Raw genomic sequence first — 14,481 nt, forward strand, 5'->3', positions numbered from 1 at the left:
TTTAACAACTATCTGAGGATCTGAAATGTCTTAGAAACCTTATCAGGTGCTTTTGAAGAACCCTACATTTTTCTATACTGCTCCACTGCTCGTTTTCTGAGAGGGCTGAGGAAGACGTCTCTTAAGATCTCCTAACTTTGGAGTTAATACTTTCATGCCTTATTCAGCTGGAAAGGTATCTCAGCTGAAACGTGTTATGATACACAGCAACTCTGACAATGCTGTGAGTTCAAAGGATAATTCCAGTCATTTTACGGAATAAACTCCAGGACAGGTTTTTCAAATGTGTTGACTCATGGCTTTGATTCAGGTCACTGACACTTTACTTTCTTCACTGCAAAACCCCATGATCAGAAAATACGTTTTGCTGTGGAAAAGTGAAAGAAACTTATTCTGAAAATAGCAAACGTTTTAAGCCAACTGACATACGTGCTGCAGCTTTCTTTGTTGTGTATTTGTCCTCAAATATGGTGTAAAACTGTCTGAATGTGAAATGAACCTTTGCCTACACGTTATGAGAAATACAATATGCACTGTAGTTGAAATGCTGTTTGGGTGCCTATATGGTCTGAAATACTTCATCTCATTTTTAGCAGTATTAGGCAGGGCTGATTGGACCTTATGCATCCCTTCCAACTTTGGATATTCTCTGATTTTATCACTGTTTTTTCTTTTGCTTTGTTTCTTTTTTTTTTTTTCTTAAGTCCTGCATTAGCTGTAGGAGATGGCATGTTTATGGAAGGACACTAGAGTGATAGAAAGCAAGTTTTGTAACTAATTTCATGGATTTTTCTACAAGAAACTAGCTCCTTTCACTGGAGCAATGCAGGAAAGAGCAGGTATTACAAACTATCCCCCAGTTTCACTTTGACATCCTTCAATTTCCCCTGGCCCCAGCACTAAACATGGAACTGAATTTGCATTTACCATCGTGCTGATCATGGAAACAGAATCATGGCCTGGGAAGAAATCTGAAGTTTGTTATAGCAAAATGTCAGTCTGAATTTTGGTGGAGGCAGATGAGGACAGAACTGAGACCTCTAACTTGGGAGCTTCCTGGTGGACACGGGTTTGTCTGTAGACAGGAGTGAAATTCCCTTTGCTTTCAGCACAGCAAGCCCAAATCATAGCTCTATAACCATAGTGCTTTATCAGAGGGGATTTTTTTCATGTAGTGAATCACTATGAACTGAATAAATTACAGGAACAATTGCAGGACTCAGAGCTGAAATCAATGCTGACATGAAATAGGAGGGTGATTGCAGCTGTCATGTGCCTCCACAAGGATAATCCTTGACTCAACTTTGAGCAACATTTCAAACGCATCAAGCCCTTGTTGTCTGCCTTCTCCCAGCCCTGTGCTGCTCAGCATATCAAGCATGTTCCCTGTTGTTAGAGTGACCTTGCCTGCCGTCTGTGCCTTGCCCTCTCCAGCTGAGCTTGTGCAATGTACTTTTTTGCAGCACTGAATTTGGAGATGTACTGAAGTTTCCTGCAACCCCAGCACTATCTCCCTCCTGTGGCTCTCGCAACTAAGAAAAAGCAACAGATTTTTGTGAATCGTTTCCACCATATTTTCAATTTAGAGTTGTGGTGGCCTTATTTAATTGGAAAAAAAAGACTATTTGCTGTATGGTGAAGCTGGTTTGTGCAAAGCTTACTGTAGACAGGGGTGGGAGGATGGTGGAAGAGCTGTGGGTTGGACCCTGGGGATGTGGCTGCAGGGTGGTGGTAGGAGAACAAACTGCTTTTTTTTTTTTTTTAAGGCCTTCTATCAGTCAGGTGTCCCTCTAAAAACACCCACGCTGCCAAAACAGTGACTAGATTGTATTTTCTTTTTTTAATGCCAATTTGATTTTGAACAGGCTTTCAGTTTTCTACCAGAAAAGGTGCTGTTCTGGGCCCTGGGTTAATCTACCTCAAATAACAACCAAGGCTTTCAATCACAAACAGTGAGCAGCAAAATGGAAAATATTCTCCCTCCTGCAAAGCTCGTGGCTTTTCTGAGCTACTTGACTCCTCCCCAGCTCTGCCAGCATACAGACCCTCCTTGTCCTCTGTGACATTTCTCCTGCCTCTTCTTGCTCTCTGTACCTCGCCTGCCTTCCCTGCAGACCCCAAGCAGCAGGCTTGTTGTTTTAATGCCCAGTGCTTTGTGGGGAGGCCGAAGGAGAGAGTGAAAGTGGAGCAAACATAGAGATGTCAGAAATCAGGTATAGGTGATGCCTGGAGTGCAATAACTGAGCCTTTTTTGGTGACAACTGCAGGACGACAACAAAATATTCTGATGTGAAATTATCTTTTTTGATAGTGACTGTGCATCTGACAGGGGAAGTTGAGGCTTGGAAGGTCAAAATGAACAACAAATAGGCAAAAAGAGTGTAAAGGCATTTGCAGTAGAAAGAGTAAGTCTGTTATGAGCAAGATATGACTGGGGATACTTAGATGAGTAAGTGCCAGTGCTGAATGTTTGCAGAAGAAGTAGAAGAACAGAGGATACCAGTTTACAGATCAACTCCCTAGCATTGTTCTTAGCACATCTCTGGATCTCTTAAACCCTTTTAAGGGAATCTTACAGTGTAGTGCTGGACGTTACATGGTTTAATGTGTAGTTTTCAAGACTGGCTGTTGCACTACCCTGATCAAGGCTTCTCTGAGCTGCTGAGAGATGAATAGCTGATGGCCACTTGCCCAAACTTCCAGCCCCACCGGCAGGGCAGCCTGAGCTCTTGCTGCAGCCAGAAGCCCTTTGTGCTACTGCTCTGCTCGTGGGCTGCTCTCAGCCCTTAATATTTCTCTTCTGAAGTCTCCTGTCCAGCAGCTGTTTGTCTTCTGCGACTGCTCAGCCTTGTCCTTTCAATCTTTTATGTGTATGCTCTCGTGTTTTGCTCTAGAGTGGCCCTCAGTAAAAAGCCCTTATCTCTCAAGAAGGACCAGATGTTTTATTTTGTCATCATGGAAGGACAGGAGAAAGAATGGGATCTGAGGATGTGTGAATGTCCTTAATATGCAGTTTGGTCCAAATAAGAACAGCCTTGGAGCATTTCTGAGTGAGGCCAGCTGGCAAGTCCTCCAGGGAATGCTAGGTGAAGGGAACAGCAGGAAGTAACTCCTGGTTCTACCTTTCTGTACTGGGACAGGACAACCTTTGTGTCAAGAGTTGGAATATCAGATGTTGCTGACATTTCCTCTGCTAGTGCAATGCAGGTTGTCCTGTGCAGAAGACTTGGCCAAAGTGAGATGTCCTCTTCCTAAATATAGGCAGGCTTCTGTGGCTAGTGTGGCTTTAGCAAGGCATTTCTTGTGTTGTACTTCTGACATTAATATTCTTTGCTGGCCGTGAGTCCTTTGCAATGCTGCCTTCTCACCAAAGCAACAGGCCTGTCCTTGGAGTACCCTGACACTGTACTGATTCTGATGCATTTGTCTTTTGTCAAATATTAGTAAGTAAAGTTAGCAATAAATACTCATTCTCCTGTTTTCTCTTTGTATTTTGTGGCCTGACCGTCTACCTTTGGATTTAGTGCTTCCTTGTTCACAAAGTACATACAAAGGTACATTTTCTTCAAGCACAGAACTCGTCCCAGACTGCAGTTCAGAAACTCAAATTCCATGATGGTCCACTTACCAAGGCTAAAGAAGAGTGTCTAGAAAGGTAAGTGTGATGCTGGGGTATCTCCTGTTTGTGACACTGGAGATGTCATCTCATTGCTGCCTGTCTATCAATGGAAATTATGATGCTTGCCTATCTCGAGGGGGTTGCAAGCCTCATCACTGATGCATTTGCTGCAGTGCTGCATGGTACCTCTTATGCAGATAATATAATGAGCTCGATTGGATATCTGCAGCTCATTAGTAACCAGAAAGATGCACTTTGGAGAAGAAAAAAAAAAAAAGTACTCCTGCCAATCAAAGGAAGGAGTGAGTCTGAAGTTTATCTTGAAGTGTCATTCAGAAACAGGGAACTGGGATATTCTGCGGAAATACTTGAGGGTCAGGTAGTAGGAGGAAAGAAAGGGAACTTGTAGTGGCTTGGGAATGATGTTGGATTTGTATCTACTCCTATATTACGAGGGTGTGATGATGGGCAAAAAAAAGAAGAGAATTTCTGCCTGGATTTCACATCAACTTTTCTGTCTGGGTTTTGCTCTATTCTGTGTCTCCTTTAACTGAAATGCTGTGATGATCTTTACACATAAGAGCAAAGCATTGTCTGGTTAGCTAATAGTTTTTTTTTTTTTTTAAACATTTTGTATTATGTTGCCTTTGAAGTATTAAGCAATAGTAGCAGCAGTAAATGTAATTTTTCATGTTTGCTCTCAGTAGTAATTGGCTGTAGTTCAGGACACTGGCACGATCACATTGAGTGAAGCACACCAGATGATGAGGTACCTGCCTTCTCATATACATTTTGCTTTTATAAGCAGTCGGTACACCTGCTGAGGTAGCTGTGTGTACTGTAAGGGAAGCACCAGGGCAGGGCTGGGCGTAGAACCAGTTGGTTCTATTCTTTGGAACACCTCATGAGATCAAGGGTTGTTAGTTGTTGTTTATAAAAATCAAAACCGAAAGCAAAACCAACCCACCTTTGGACAATCTCCTTAATGAAATGAGCACATTTGAGCACTAGTTGGTAGCTTGGTAGGTAGAGAATTTTCTTAAGAAATATGGCTCGTCAATTCCAAATGGATTTTTTCAGGCCTGTGAAAATGAAGGATGTGGATCTGCCTATGGAAAGGTTTACAACTGCCATGATATCTTAAGGAGCAAGAGTTACCAACTGTGCTGGTGGCAAAACAAGCTTAAGAGAAGTGCTAATGTGAGCGTGCCTGTGTGAAGATCGCTGGAGAGCTGTTCCAGCAGGTCTGATACAAAGCAGCACCATCAATTACTAAGGTTGTGAACACCTAACTTATGTACGTGGCTGAGATGTGCATCTCAGAAAGCCAGGAGCAACAAAATGCCACGAGCTTTCTAATTTTTATTGGTTCAGAGTTAATCTTAGAGCTCAGCTAAGCAAGTCACTTTCCCAAACTCGCCCTCCTGCTGTATGAAGAATCACTTGCTTTCTTTGCAAGGAAATTGATGGAGACACAGCACATCTTTCCTGGAGAGTAAAGGCAAAATATAATATTCAGAGTAGGACTGGAACCATCCACCAATATTGCTCCATGCATTGAACCACTGATTTCTGGTGCTTAAAGTAAGATTATTTTTTTGTGAATGCTAGATAAAAAGCATAACAATCTTCAGAATAAAGATTAATAGAAGTGCAAAAAAAAAAAAAAAGGTTTTTTTTATACTTTTTATACTAGTGTTATTGTCTATTAAAGCTGCTTTCAGTTACTTTTAAATTCAATAGCATGCATCATCATGAATTTGTGATAAATATAGATGAAAAGGGGTAGTGATAATGAAAGCTATACAGGTGTAAATTACAGCATATTTTTAAAACTACTATGAAATCGCAGCTTCTTGAGACAGCATAAAATTATAGGGTATAGATACATCTTAAATTGAATCCTTGAGAATTTGGTACTGTTCACATACTAGTTGATTATCGTTTGGGCAGCACTGTCTGGGAAAATTACGAACCTCTGTTTACAGAGCTTCCTACTGCAAACCTTGTTCTCAAACCCAAGAAACCAGTTGTGGGGACAGTACAAGCCATTGTGCATCGGGTATATCCAGAGCCATGGTCACTTACTATTTGGGGAGCAGCTATGGAGGCACTGTAACCTCAGGTCCCCAGCCTCAGCCCTCTCTTCCTCAGTCCTGGAAAAGAGAATATAGAAGTAGCACCTTTAACAGAAACAAAGGCTGCTCCCAAATTTACAGAAATGGAAAGAATGGAAGGGTCAAAATAAATAAGGGGACAACATACCTGGGCTCCTCCATCTATAGCCAGCCAGGCCCACTATGGAGATTGCAATGGTCTCAGGAAGGACTCAGTTCCATCAGCTTTGCCCCTCTATGGGGAAAGCATATGTAAAGAGGCCATGGGGAATAGAAATGAGGGGCTCAGGGCTGCTTCTCTCCCATTCTTTTACTTTTTAGGATGCATCTAAGTGTCACGGGCTAACAACATTGTGTTGTGTACATATGTGTTGAAGTGGATAGGTTGCTAGTGCTTCACCATTTAAATGCTAGTCTGGGTAATTTTCCAGAGGGAACAGCTCTGCAGATAAACCTTTCTGTGCTGCAGAATAAAGTGCAGTGTAAATCTAAGGCAGAATGTTACACTTATCCTTGTGTGCTAATCAAAGGTGAATAGCTAATTTGAAATTCTTATTGATGTCCATAGGAAAAGATACTGACAATGTGAAGGGGAGGTGCTGTAGGTCAGTAGCTTAAAACTTGTTGAAATATGTAGGTGACCCAGTTAGAAATCAGAGCAAGAGGTGAGCGTGTCTTTGGACAGCATTTTTATGTGAGCACAATGAAGTTAGAGAAAGAAAGGTCTGATTAAGGTGCATGAAAGAAATGAACAGAAAGGAAAAAATAGCGCCTACAAATGATGAGTGGACAAGTTCTGATTCTCAGAGCTAGGAACAGTCCTGATTTATTACTTCTGCAGTAGTAGTTTTGGTTCTGGCATCTGTTTCAAACTACTCCTAGTATTTCAAAGCTGCATTTTCTAGCCCTGCGGAGACAAGATTTCTGCACTGGAATCAGTGTCTGTGCTCAGCTCAAGTTAGAATGTCACCAGCAGCATCTGCCTGAAGTTTCACTGGTTTTGCAGATCAGAATAAAGGCTCAGATAGCAAGGAAAATACTGTGAGACCAGCTCAGTGCCACAGAGGGTGTTGATGGACAGCTGCAAGTTGGCAATTAGAGTGCTATGAATATGGAAGGCTGGACTTTCCAGATTTACCTGGTCAATTTGTACGTTGGCTTAGATCATTAGTAAGTGAGATTTGCAATGCTTCACAGGAGCAGAAGGTTGGATGGCAGACTGGGGCCTTTCTGCCATGCTGCCAGGATGGCTGACTCTGCAGTGGCTGCACTGCCAGTGGGACTCAGCACCTCTCCCACAGCCTGACCAGGCCTGGATGTGTTTCAAAAGCTGCTCCTCTTCTTCCTCATGTCAACGGTAGAAGAGGTCAGTGGCTCATTCATGTTTATTCATATCATTTCAATAACTTCTTATTCCTTGCTTTGGGTAGTGCTTGTCCTGCTTCATGAAGAATCATCACCTGAATTTGGTTTTCACCCTTTCAGCCCCCCCACCCCTCACTCTAGGCTCCAGTTCTTCCATACTCTCATCTAAAAGCCTCTGCTGGTCCTTTGCTTCTGATCTTCCTTCCTGGAGCTTTAAAGGTCTGCGCTGTGTGCATCGTAGCTGAGGTGGATCAGGTGTCAGAGCCATGTGTTGATGTGTCTTATCCCCTGTGTGGGGGAGAATGTGTGCATGCTTCTTGAGTTAGGAGCTCTCAAGGGGAACATCACAGCTCTTTCATCTAATGTGTTGCTGGTGATTCCTCTGGTGGTGTTTTAGGGGGTCCTCTTGAGAAGGCACTGCAGTTATATATGGTAAAAATCAAATGCGATGCAGTGATGCTGTGATTGACAAAGCACTTGCAAGATTGGTGCTGTTTTATTGTTAATTATCTTTTGTAATACAGACTTCTTCATATCTGGGAGCAGGGGCCTATAAATATATGTTCCAGCAAATCGTCATAGAATCATAGAATGGCTTGGGTTGGAAGGGACCCCAAGCCAAAATGGGGGTAACTTTTTTTTTCCTGTCTCCCAAATGATGAATTGCAGCTGTGGAGACTAACATTAAGACTTGAACTTTCACAAAAAAATAATTTCCTCTTAGAAAACTGTCCATTGCACTGAGTCATTTCAATGTGGGGGCTAACTGTGTGTGTATGTAGGGTGCTGAATGTGAACTGAGGCAGAGAAACATGCGAGGAAGAGGGAAGTGATATGCACAAATGGAAGGGAGAAGGGCTGCAGGGCTTTATTTATAAGGTTTGAAAAGGAACATGGAGATGCAGGAGTAGGAGGGAAGGAAAAATATGCCTGGATATATGCCCAGGAAGGAAGGAGAATCTAAGTTAATTTCTGTTTGTGCAAAGAAAGATCAAAGCTAGAGGAAGTCACGTCCTTGCTGGAGCTGCCAGCACTTCCCTGGTGACACAAAGAATCCAGAAACACTGTGCTGCTAATTGGTGCTGCAGCACTGCTGCATTCACAGTACACCCTGGTCACAGTGCTGGTGCTAACTCTAAGTGTTCTAGCATTTAAAAAACAAATGCCTGTATTGCTGCCCAGCTCTAGATCTCTGGGATGATTCCATGCTAATGCTCTCTGCATTTCTTGTTACATGTTCAGATACAACAGATATAATGCAAAAAAAAAAAAAAAACCAACAACCCAAACATCGTAATCACGAAGCACATTAGTTGACAGGGAATCTGAGCTCAAGTATCAACAACTTGCTAATTAAAAACATTGCAAGAATGCTGTAATTACCAGTACAGAAATGTAAGGCATCAGCAGCTGAGATGGGTTTGCGGAGGGGTCTGTGAGGTTTCACTGCAGTGTGAGTAGGGATGTGGCAGGGATATTCATTCTGAATGAGAGGTGACAGCCAGACTGAGGGCTGCATGCGTGGTCTGGGCACGTATGTGTCCCTGCCATGGATGGGAAGAGGATGGATGCCATGCATGTGTGTGTTCGGCTATATTAGAAAAGCAGCAGCTTCATTTCGGGAGTCCATTGAGGGACCTTCAGTTGTCTGCTGCAGCTGTTATTGCACGTGGTGTGATTTCACTTTGGAAACACGCCGTGCTTGGGCTGTGTTTGCCACACTTGTGCAAAGGAGAATGGAGATGAGCAACAAGTGAATTGTTCACACAGACTCAAAATGAGCAAAGAAGCTGGGAGGGGTGAAGAAAATATACAGTCCTGCCATAGAGCAAGTGGTAGAGACAAAAACATGAAATTCAGGGCATCCCTGACCAATACACAGAGCAACCACAAGGAACAGACTGTTCCTACATCTGTTGCCTAGTATGGAGCTCGTTTTGAGTGACATATGTAAAACATGGATTTATACTGGCTAAGGTAGCACCTTTCTCTTTTTTTTCTTGGCTGTGTGTGTTAAATACCTACTAGTTGCATAGGTAAAATGAAACCTTGCTCCCAAGAGGAGACAAACCTGTAGTGCTGCATTCAGCTTACTGCCTCTGTGGACTAAGACCTGCTCCTCTGGTGTCTTGGTGTGAGTGCAGGAAGAATCCAAGTCAAACCACACAATGCAGATGTGGGATGAAAAAGGTTACTTAGTTAACGTCTTTAGTTCTTGTTCCAGAAATGGCAGTGGTAATATTTTATCAAGTTTCCTTAGCACCTCTCAATATGACAAAATACACTCTGTTGCTTACGATCCTGCTGGTCTCACATCTGTAATTCTCAGTTCAGTCATTCTGCTGACCATTTCCCCTCACTTGGTGCTCCCCAAAGGCACACGGTGATCCCTTCTCCATCCCTGTGTACATTCATTTCATGCAAAGAGTTTTTAAAAGTTAATTGCCATCTCTAAATGCAGAATTAAGAAAGTCACGGTTGGTTGGGTCATTTTTATGATCCTTCCAAGATTGTTTGAAAGGTAGAGTGAAAACTCAAAATTTGACAGAGGAATAATTGTATCAGCACAGACTATTTAAGGTTGACTAACCAAAGCAATGTTATAAGCAACAAGGTCTCTCTTTCTTCCTGCTCAGGAGAACTCCTCGATTTGCTACTGAGATGTCTGATCCTGCCAGCTTTCCTGTCTCCTGAAAGCTTCCCAGCGATGTTCTTCCACTTCTGAGAACCTGCTGCTTTGGTCAGAAGAACAACAAATGCTTATTAGGTATGTTTTACCCAAAATACTTCTATGTTGCTTCCAGCAACAGGCTTTTGGTGAGGATTCTCTGAATTTAGTAGCTCCTTGTTCCATGGAGGTTCCCTAAGGAGCCTCTCACACCTTCCTGTTGTCTGAGGTCAGTGTTTTTGTGTTCTTCACATCCTTCTGTTTTAAGTAAAGCCTTAAGCTTCTTGTCAAAGAAGGACAGCAGGTATCTCAGAGCAGCCATTTCAGCTAACAAGAAAGTTACAGAACTCACAATAAATTAGCCTACTTTCTAACATGGCATACCTGTGCCCTAGTTGTGAACCCCCAGTGCCCTTCAGAGGGATCCTACAAAGTCTGAGGCCTTTTCTATGCTTTTTATCAAATAATTATTCCATAGGCAAAAAGATAAGTTATGTGACGTATGTCAGCACCCTCAGAGTGGTTGATCTGCTTCCAGCAAGTGGAATTGCTCCAGTGGCTCACATGGGCTGTGTTCTCAGGCACAACCCCACCAGCGACAAGCACAAGGTGTGACTGACTGCACTGGTAAAAGCAAGAAAAGCAAGCTGGGTAGCAGTGGTTCAGGGCACAGGGCTTGGCTGACAGTAGACTGACCAGAGTATTGTTTGGAAAGGAGAATGATGTTTGTCACAGATGGTTGTGATGAGCAAGCAGTGAGGTGAAGGTTGTTGCTGATAGGTGTGTATGTGTGTGTGGGGAAAGTCTTTGTGTATATATGGAAGTACAGGGGAAGGGGAAGGGATGATTAGTGTGTCATGGACCAAGCATGGAATCACATAGGAGGCCAAAGAGTGTGCGAGAGGCCAGTCTTGTATGAGAAGGGAAGAGCAGTGCATATGCCAAGATTGACTGTAGGCTGTGTTTGTACCTCTGCCCTGTAGCCCTCTTGCTGCTGGGGAGGAGGTGGCACTGCTGGGGTTCAGCAGAAATAGACAGGGGTGAAATGCAGAGCTGGAAGTAGCTGTTAGGAAGTGGAAAATGCCTGTGAGAGGTGTTGCTGGTAGCATTCCTCTTGTCATACTGGTCAAGAAAAGAACTGAATATGGAACTTAGATCTCTGTGGTCAAGACCAGCTGGCTACTGAGCAGTTGGCTCTAAAGAGCCACCCGAGTCTGCAGATGTGTGCAGTGTGTGCCAATGGGCCATGCATGATGATGGGCCCAGTGTGCAGGGACAGCAGTGTGGGGTGGGCAGTACACAGGGACAGGCTGTGCTCAGAGGCAGAGCAAAGGAGCATTTGTGGGTTTTCAGAGCCTAGCCAGGATCTGAAGTGAATCCAGGACCCTGGCAGCAGTGTGGGTGGAAATGTGGGTGTTTCTGCAGAGGAGCATAGCACTGCAATGTGACAGATGCATGATTTTGTGAGGAGGAGTTCAGGATGAGTTGTAGCATGTGAGTATGGAAGATGGCAACTCCAGTGGTGATTGGAATATATCTCAGTAGCTATTAGGGATTTTAAGGCATTACCCATTACACACTCTGAGAAAGGACAGCTGTAACATTTGCTAAACCCCCCCTCCCCCAATTTCACCTTGTTCAGGGAAGGAATATCTGCTTGCATTTGCAATATAGCTTCATATGAATTTCTGTGAATTAGATGCATGCTGTAAGGACTGGTCAGCCTTGTGTCTTAACGAGTAGAAGAGAACAAGCAGGCACTGGGACATCACAAAATTTAAGAAAAAAACAGACCATGTAGGATCTCTTGTCTCTTTAACACGCATCTTCACCAGGTATCTCTGGGACTTTGCCCACGTGCCTGGATTTTCTGAGACTAGCAGAGTCCGTGAAAACCTCCACTGAGCATAGAGAGGCTGTCTGCACTGACCTTTCTCTGAAGTACTTGATGGCTTCCTGGTCTAGGAAGTTCTGTTCTTCTCGAAAGCCCTGCTCAAAGATTTTGCGCTTGTGTCTGAACTCAATGACAGTCTTAGTGTAAGAGTTCAAGGTAGTAACGGAGGCCGCCATGCAGCAGGTGAAAGAACCCCACGCCAGACTGTGGAGAGAGAAACCAGCAGACAGCTGGGTTAAGACAGTAGCTCATGTTATATTTCTGAAGCCAAGAGACACACATACACAGGATGTGACCGGGCAGGTAAGTCAGCAATGACAAACCCATTCTCCTCATCTTACCTCCAGCGACCTCTGGCACTTGCTCAGGCACGCTGGCAGGATGCTGAGCTAAGGGCTGGGCACAGCTTCAATCCCATGGGGAACCATATGGAAGAGTGCTAATCTTAACACTCTGGGCACTGTGACAAAATTCCAGCATGTCTTGATTTCTCTTTGCAGTGTTTCAGATCCTAGCAGGCAAGTGCTAAATGCAGTATGGAATTCCTGGAAGGAGCCATGCAGAAAACTATAATTCCTCAGAGAGCATCCATGGGATACTAACTGCCAACACAACCTGATGGATGGTTTCTATTCCATTTTACTTTCATCAGATTAATATCTTTATGCTTTTCCTGTTTCAGGGTTGTTTCTAGCATTCCTGGCTTACATCCAGTCTCCGAAAGCCCAACCAGAGCAGAAGACAACAGTTCCATTTTGTAGAGAGCCCCAACCTGAGGGCCATGGCCCAAGCACGCAGGCAGTGCTAGCCAGCCTTGGGCAGCCCATGGTGTGCATATGCAAGTGACAACCAGGAGCACGGGGAGACAGCAGGAGAAGGAAGTGGGAATAAAGTGACCGTGGCAGTGCCAGGCTGGAGCAGCAATGTTAGCACGGGGCTCCCAGCATGAAGAACTCCTTTTGTTTGCAGAAATTATCCATGTTCAGGCTCCCCTGGCCATTGCATTCAGCCCATCAGCTCCAGCTATGTGTTATTCACACTGAATTTTTAACTAACTTAGATTAACTTAATTGTCTGTCAGCTACACACTTAACCTGCTCCTTTCTTTCATCTTTTCTATAACCAATTTTAACACTGTTATAAATTATGCAGGACAGAAAAAACAGCACAATAGCATTACCTCATAAATAAACATTATAAACAGAGCCCTCAGCATGAACTGTTTTCCCATTCTGCAAATGTTCTGCAGACAAGGAAACAGTTCTTCATTGAAAATTAAGTGAAGAACACGTATTCGTGAACTGAAAAATCTGGGGAAAAAATGGTTCAAGTAAACAGAAATGGCTCATTTCAGTGACTTCAAAATTCAATGCATAACAACAGTCCTTCAGGGACTCCCATGGCAATGAAGTGTGTAGAGGCAGCCTTTTCCTTGGGCTTTTTGAACCTGTCTGCCAGATGCAACCAGATGAGAAGGAAGTGCAGAGAACCCTAGGGGGATGAAGCTTTGATAGGGTTCCTGTGGTTGGGTTGAGAAGTGGGAAGGAAACTTGTGCTGTGTGTGTCCAGGCACAGGGAAGCCTTGCAAGTGTCTTCAAACAGTGTGTGGAGAAGCTCTAACATCCCCAAATATTTCCAGCTGGTCTCCTAATTGATTTCAAGGAAAACGCCAGCTGAAACCACACGCTTCACTGTGCCTGCTTACTGCCTGGTGGATAATATTTGGAGACATTTTTTGTTCTTAAATGCTTGTGATAATTCCTAATTATTAACTCAGAAATACTGAAAGGTTCGGAGAAGGAAATGCAGAACAAAGACTCTGGTTGTGCCCTCAAGTTTGGCATGTAGCAAATCATCATCGCAAGACAATTATGACTGATATATTTTAGCTTGTATGGACCCTGGTTAAATTTAATTTTAAGTGTAAAGGCTGCTGAGTTGCATCCTACCTTAGTGGAGACCTCTTTAGCAGCAGTGCCTCTGTGCCAGCTGTGGATCAAGTGTAGTGGGATTGCATCTGCACTGCCTCTGGTGGCTCAGCTGAGGCTCAGTTTGTGGCTCAAACAGCTCCGACCTGTGCATTTGTTTTCTTTCTGGAGGGGCCACGCTTGGACATCCACTGATCCTCTGGCTGCTGAAATTCACTGCCTGGAGGACCTCCTGCTCCACTCCTGACTTGTGCCAGGCTTTGTCAAGGGCTTGGGAAAATGGGGTAAGGTAACATGGACCAAAGGCTGCACTGCGAACCCTGTGACACAAGCAACTATTCCTCATTTTGGGAAGCGTAATTATCATTCCCATTTGATAGAGCAGAAATGAAGTTATGGGAGAAATAGTTTTCCCATTGTTACGTGGGAAGTGAATGACAGCCTGGATCTCCATTCGTGCCCTTTGGCTCTTAGCCATGGCACTGATCCCTGGCACTCCTTCCTGTGCTGTTTTAATTCTCTGTGCTCTAGCAGGTGGTCTACCAGGATGCCATACAGGACCTATGAGCCTCTGATGGCATGATGGCTCTCGTCTTACACAGGATGAAATGAACTCTAATGACTGGTTTGTCATGCAAGACGTTTAGCAACATTCTGAATGTTTAGTTATGTGGTAAATCATGAAAGAGATTACTAAAAACAGATAGCAAGCATTACTATTTAATTATATTAATAAATATCCAGTGATTATTATTACATACTTTATAAACACTTATAATAATTTTATAAGCTCATCATTGTATGCAATAATGAATATTTACCATTAATACAGATAATAAGGTGCACTTTTAAAATAATGTTGTTTATATTTAATGATATGTTCCTAAAAT

At 43.4% G+C, this 14,481-nt stretch overlaps 1 protein-coding gene across 2 annotated transcripts in view; it reads right to left on the bottom strand.

Moving 5' to 3' along the window:
- GSG1L (GSG1 like) overlaps positions 1-14,481 on the bottom strand; it is an 84,300-nt gene that overhangs the window by 4,824 nt on the left and 64,995 nt on the right. For both annotated transcript variants that reach the window (XM_090151858.1, XM_090151859.1), the window contains one exon: positions 11,700-11,867. In XM_090151858.1, coding sequence (XP_090007984.1) covers positions 11,700-11,867 — 168 coding nt within the window. The remainder of the gene's footprint in view (positions 1-11,699; positions 11,868-14,481) is intronic.

Source organism: Phasianus colchicus, chromosome 16 (assembly GCF_987193195.1).
Source record: "Phasianus colchicus chromosome 16, bPhaCol1.hap1.1, whole genome shotgun sequence".
NCBI lineage: Eukaryota > Metazoa > Chordata > Aves > Galliformes > Phasianidae > Phasianus > Phasianus colchicus.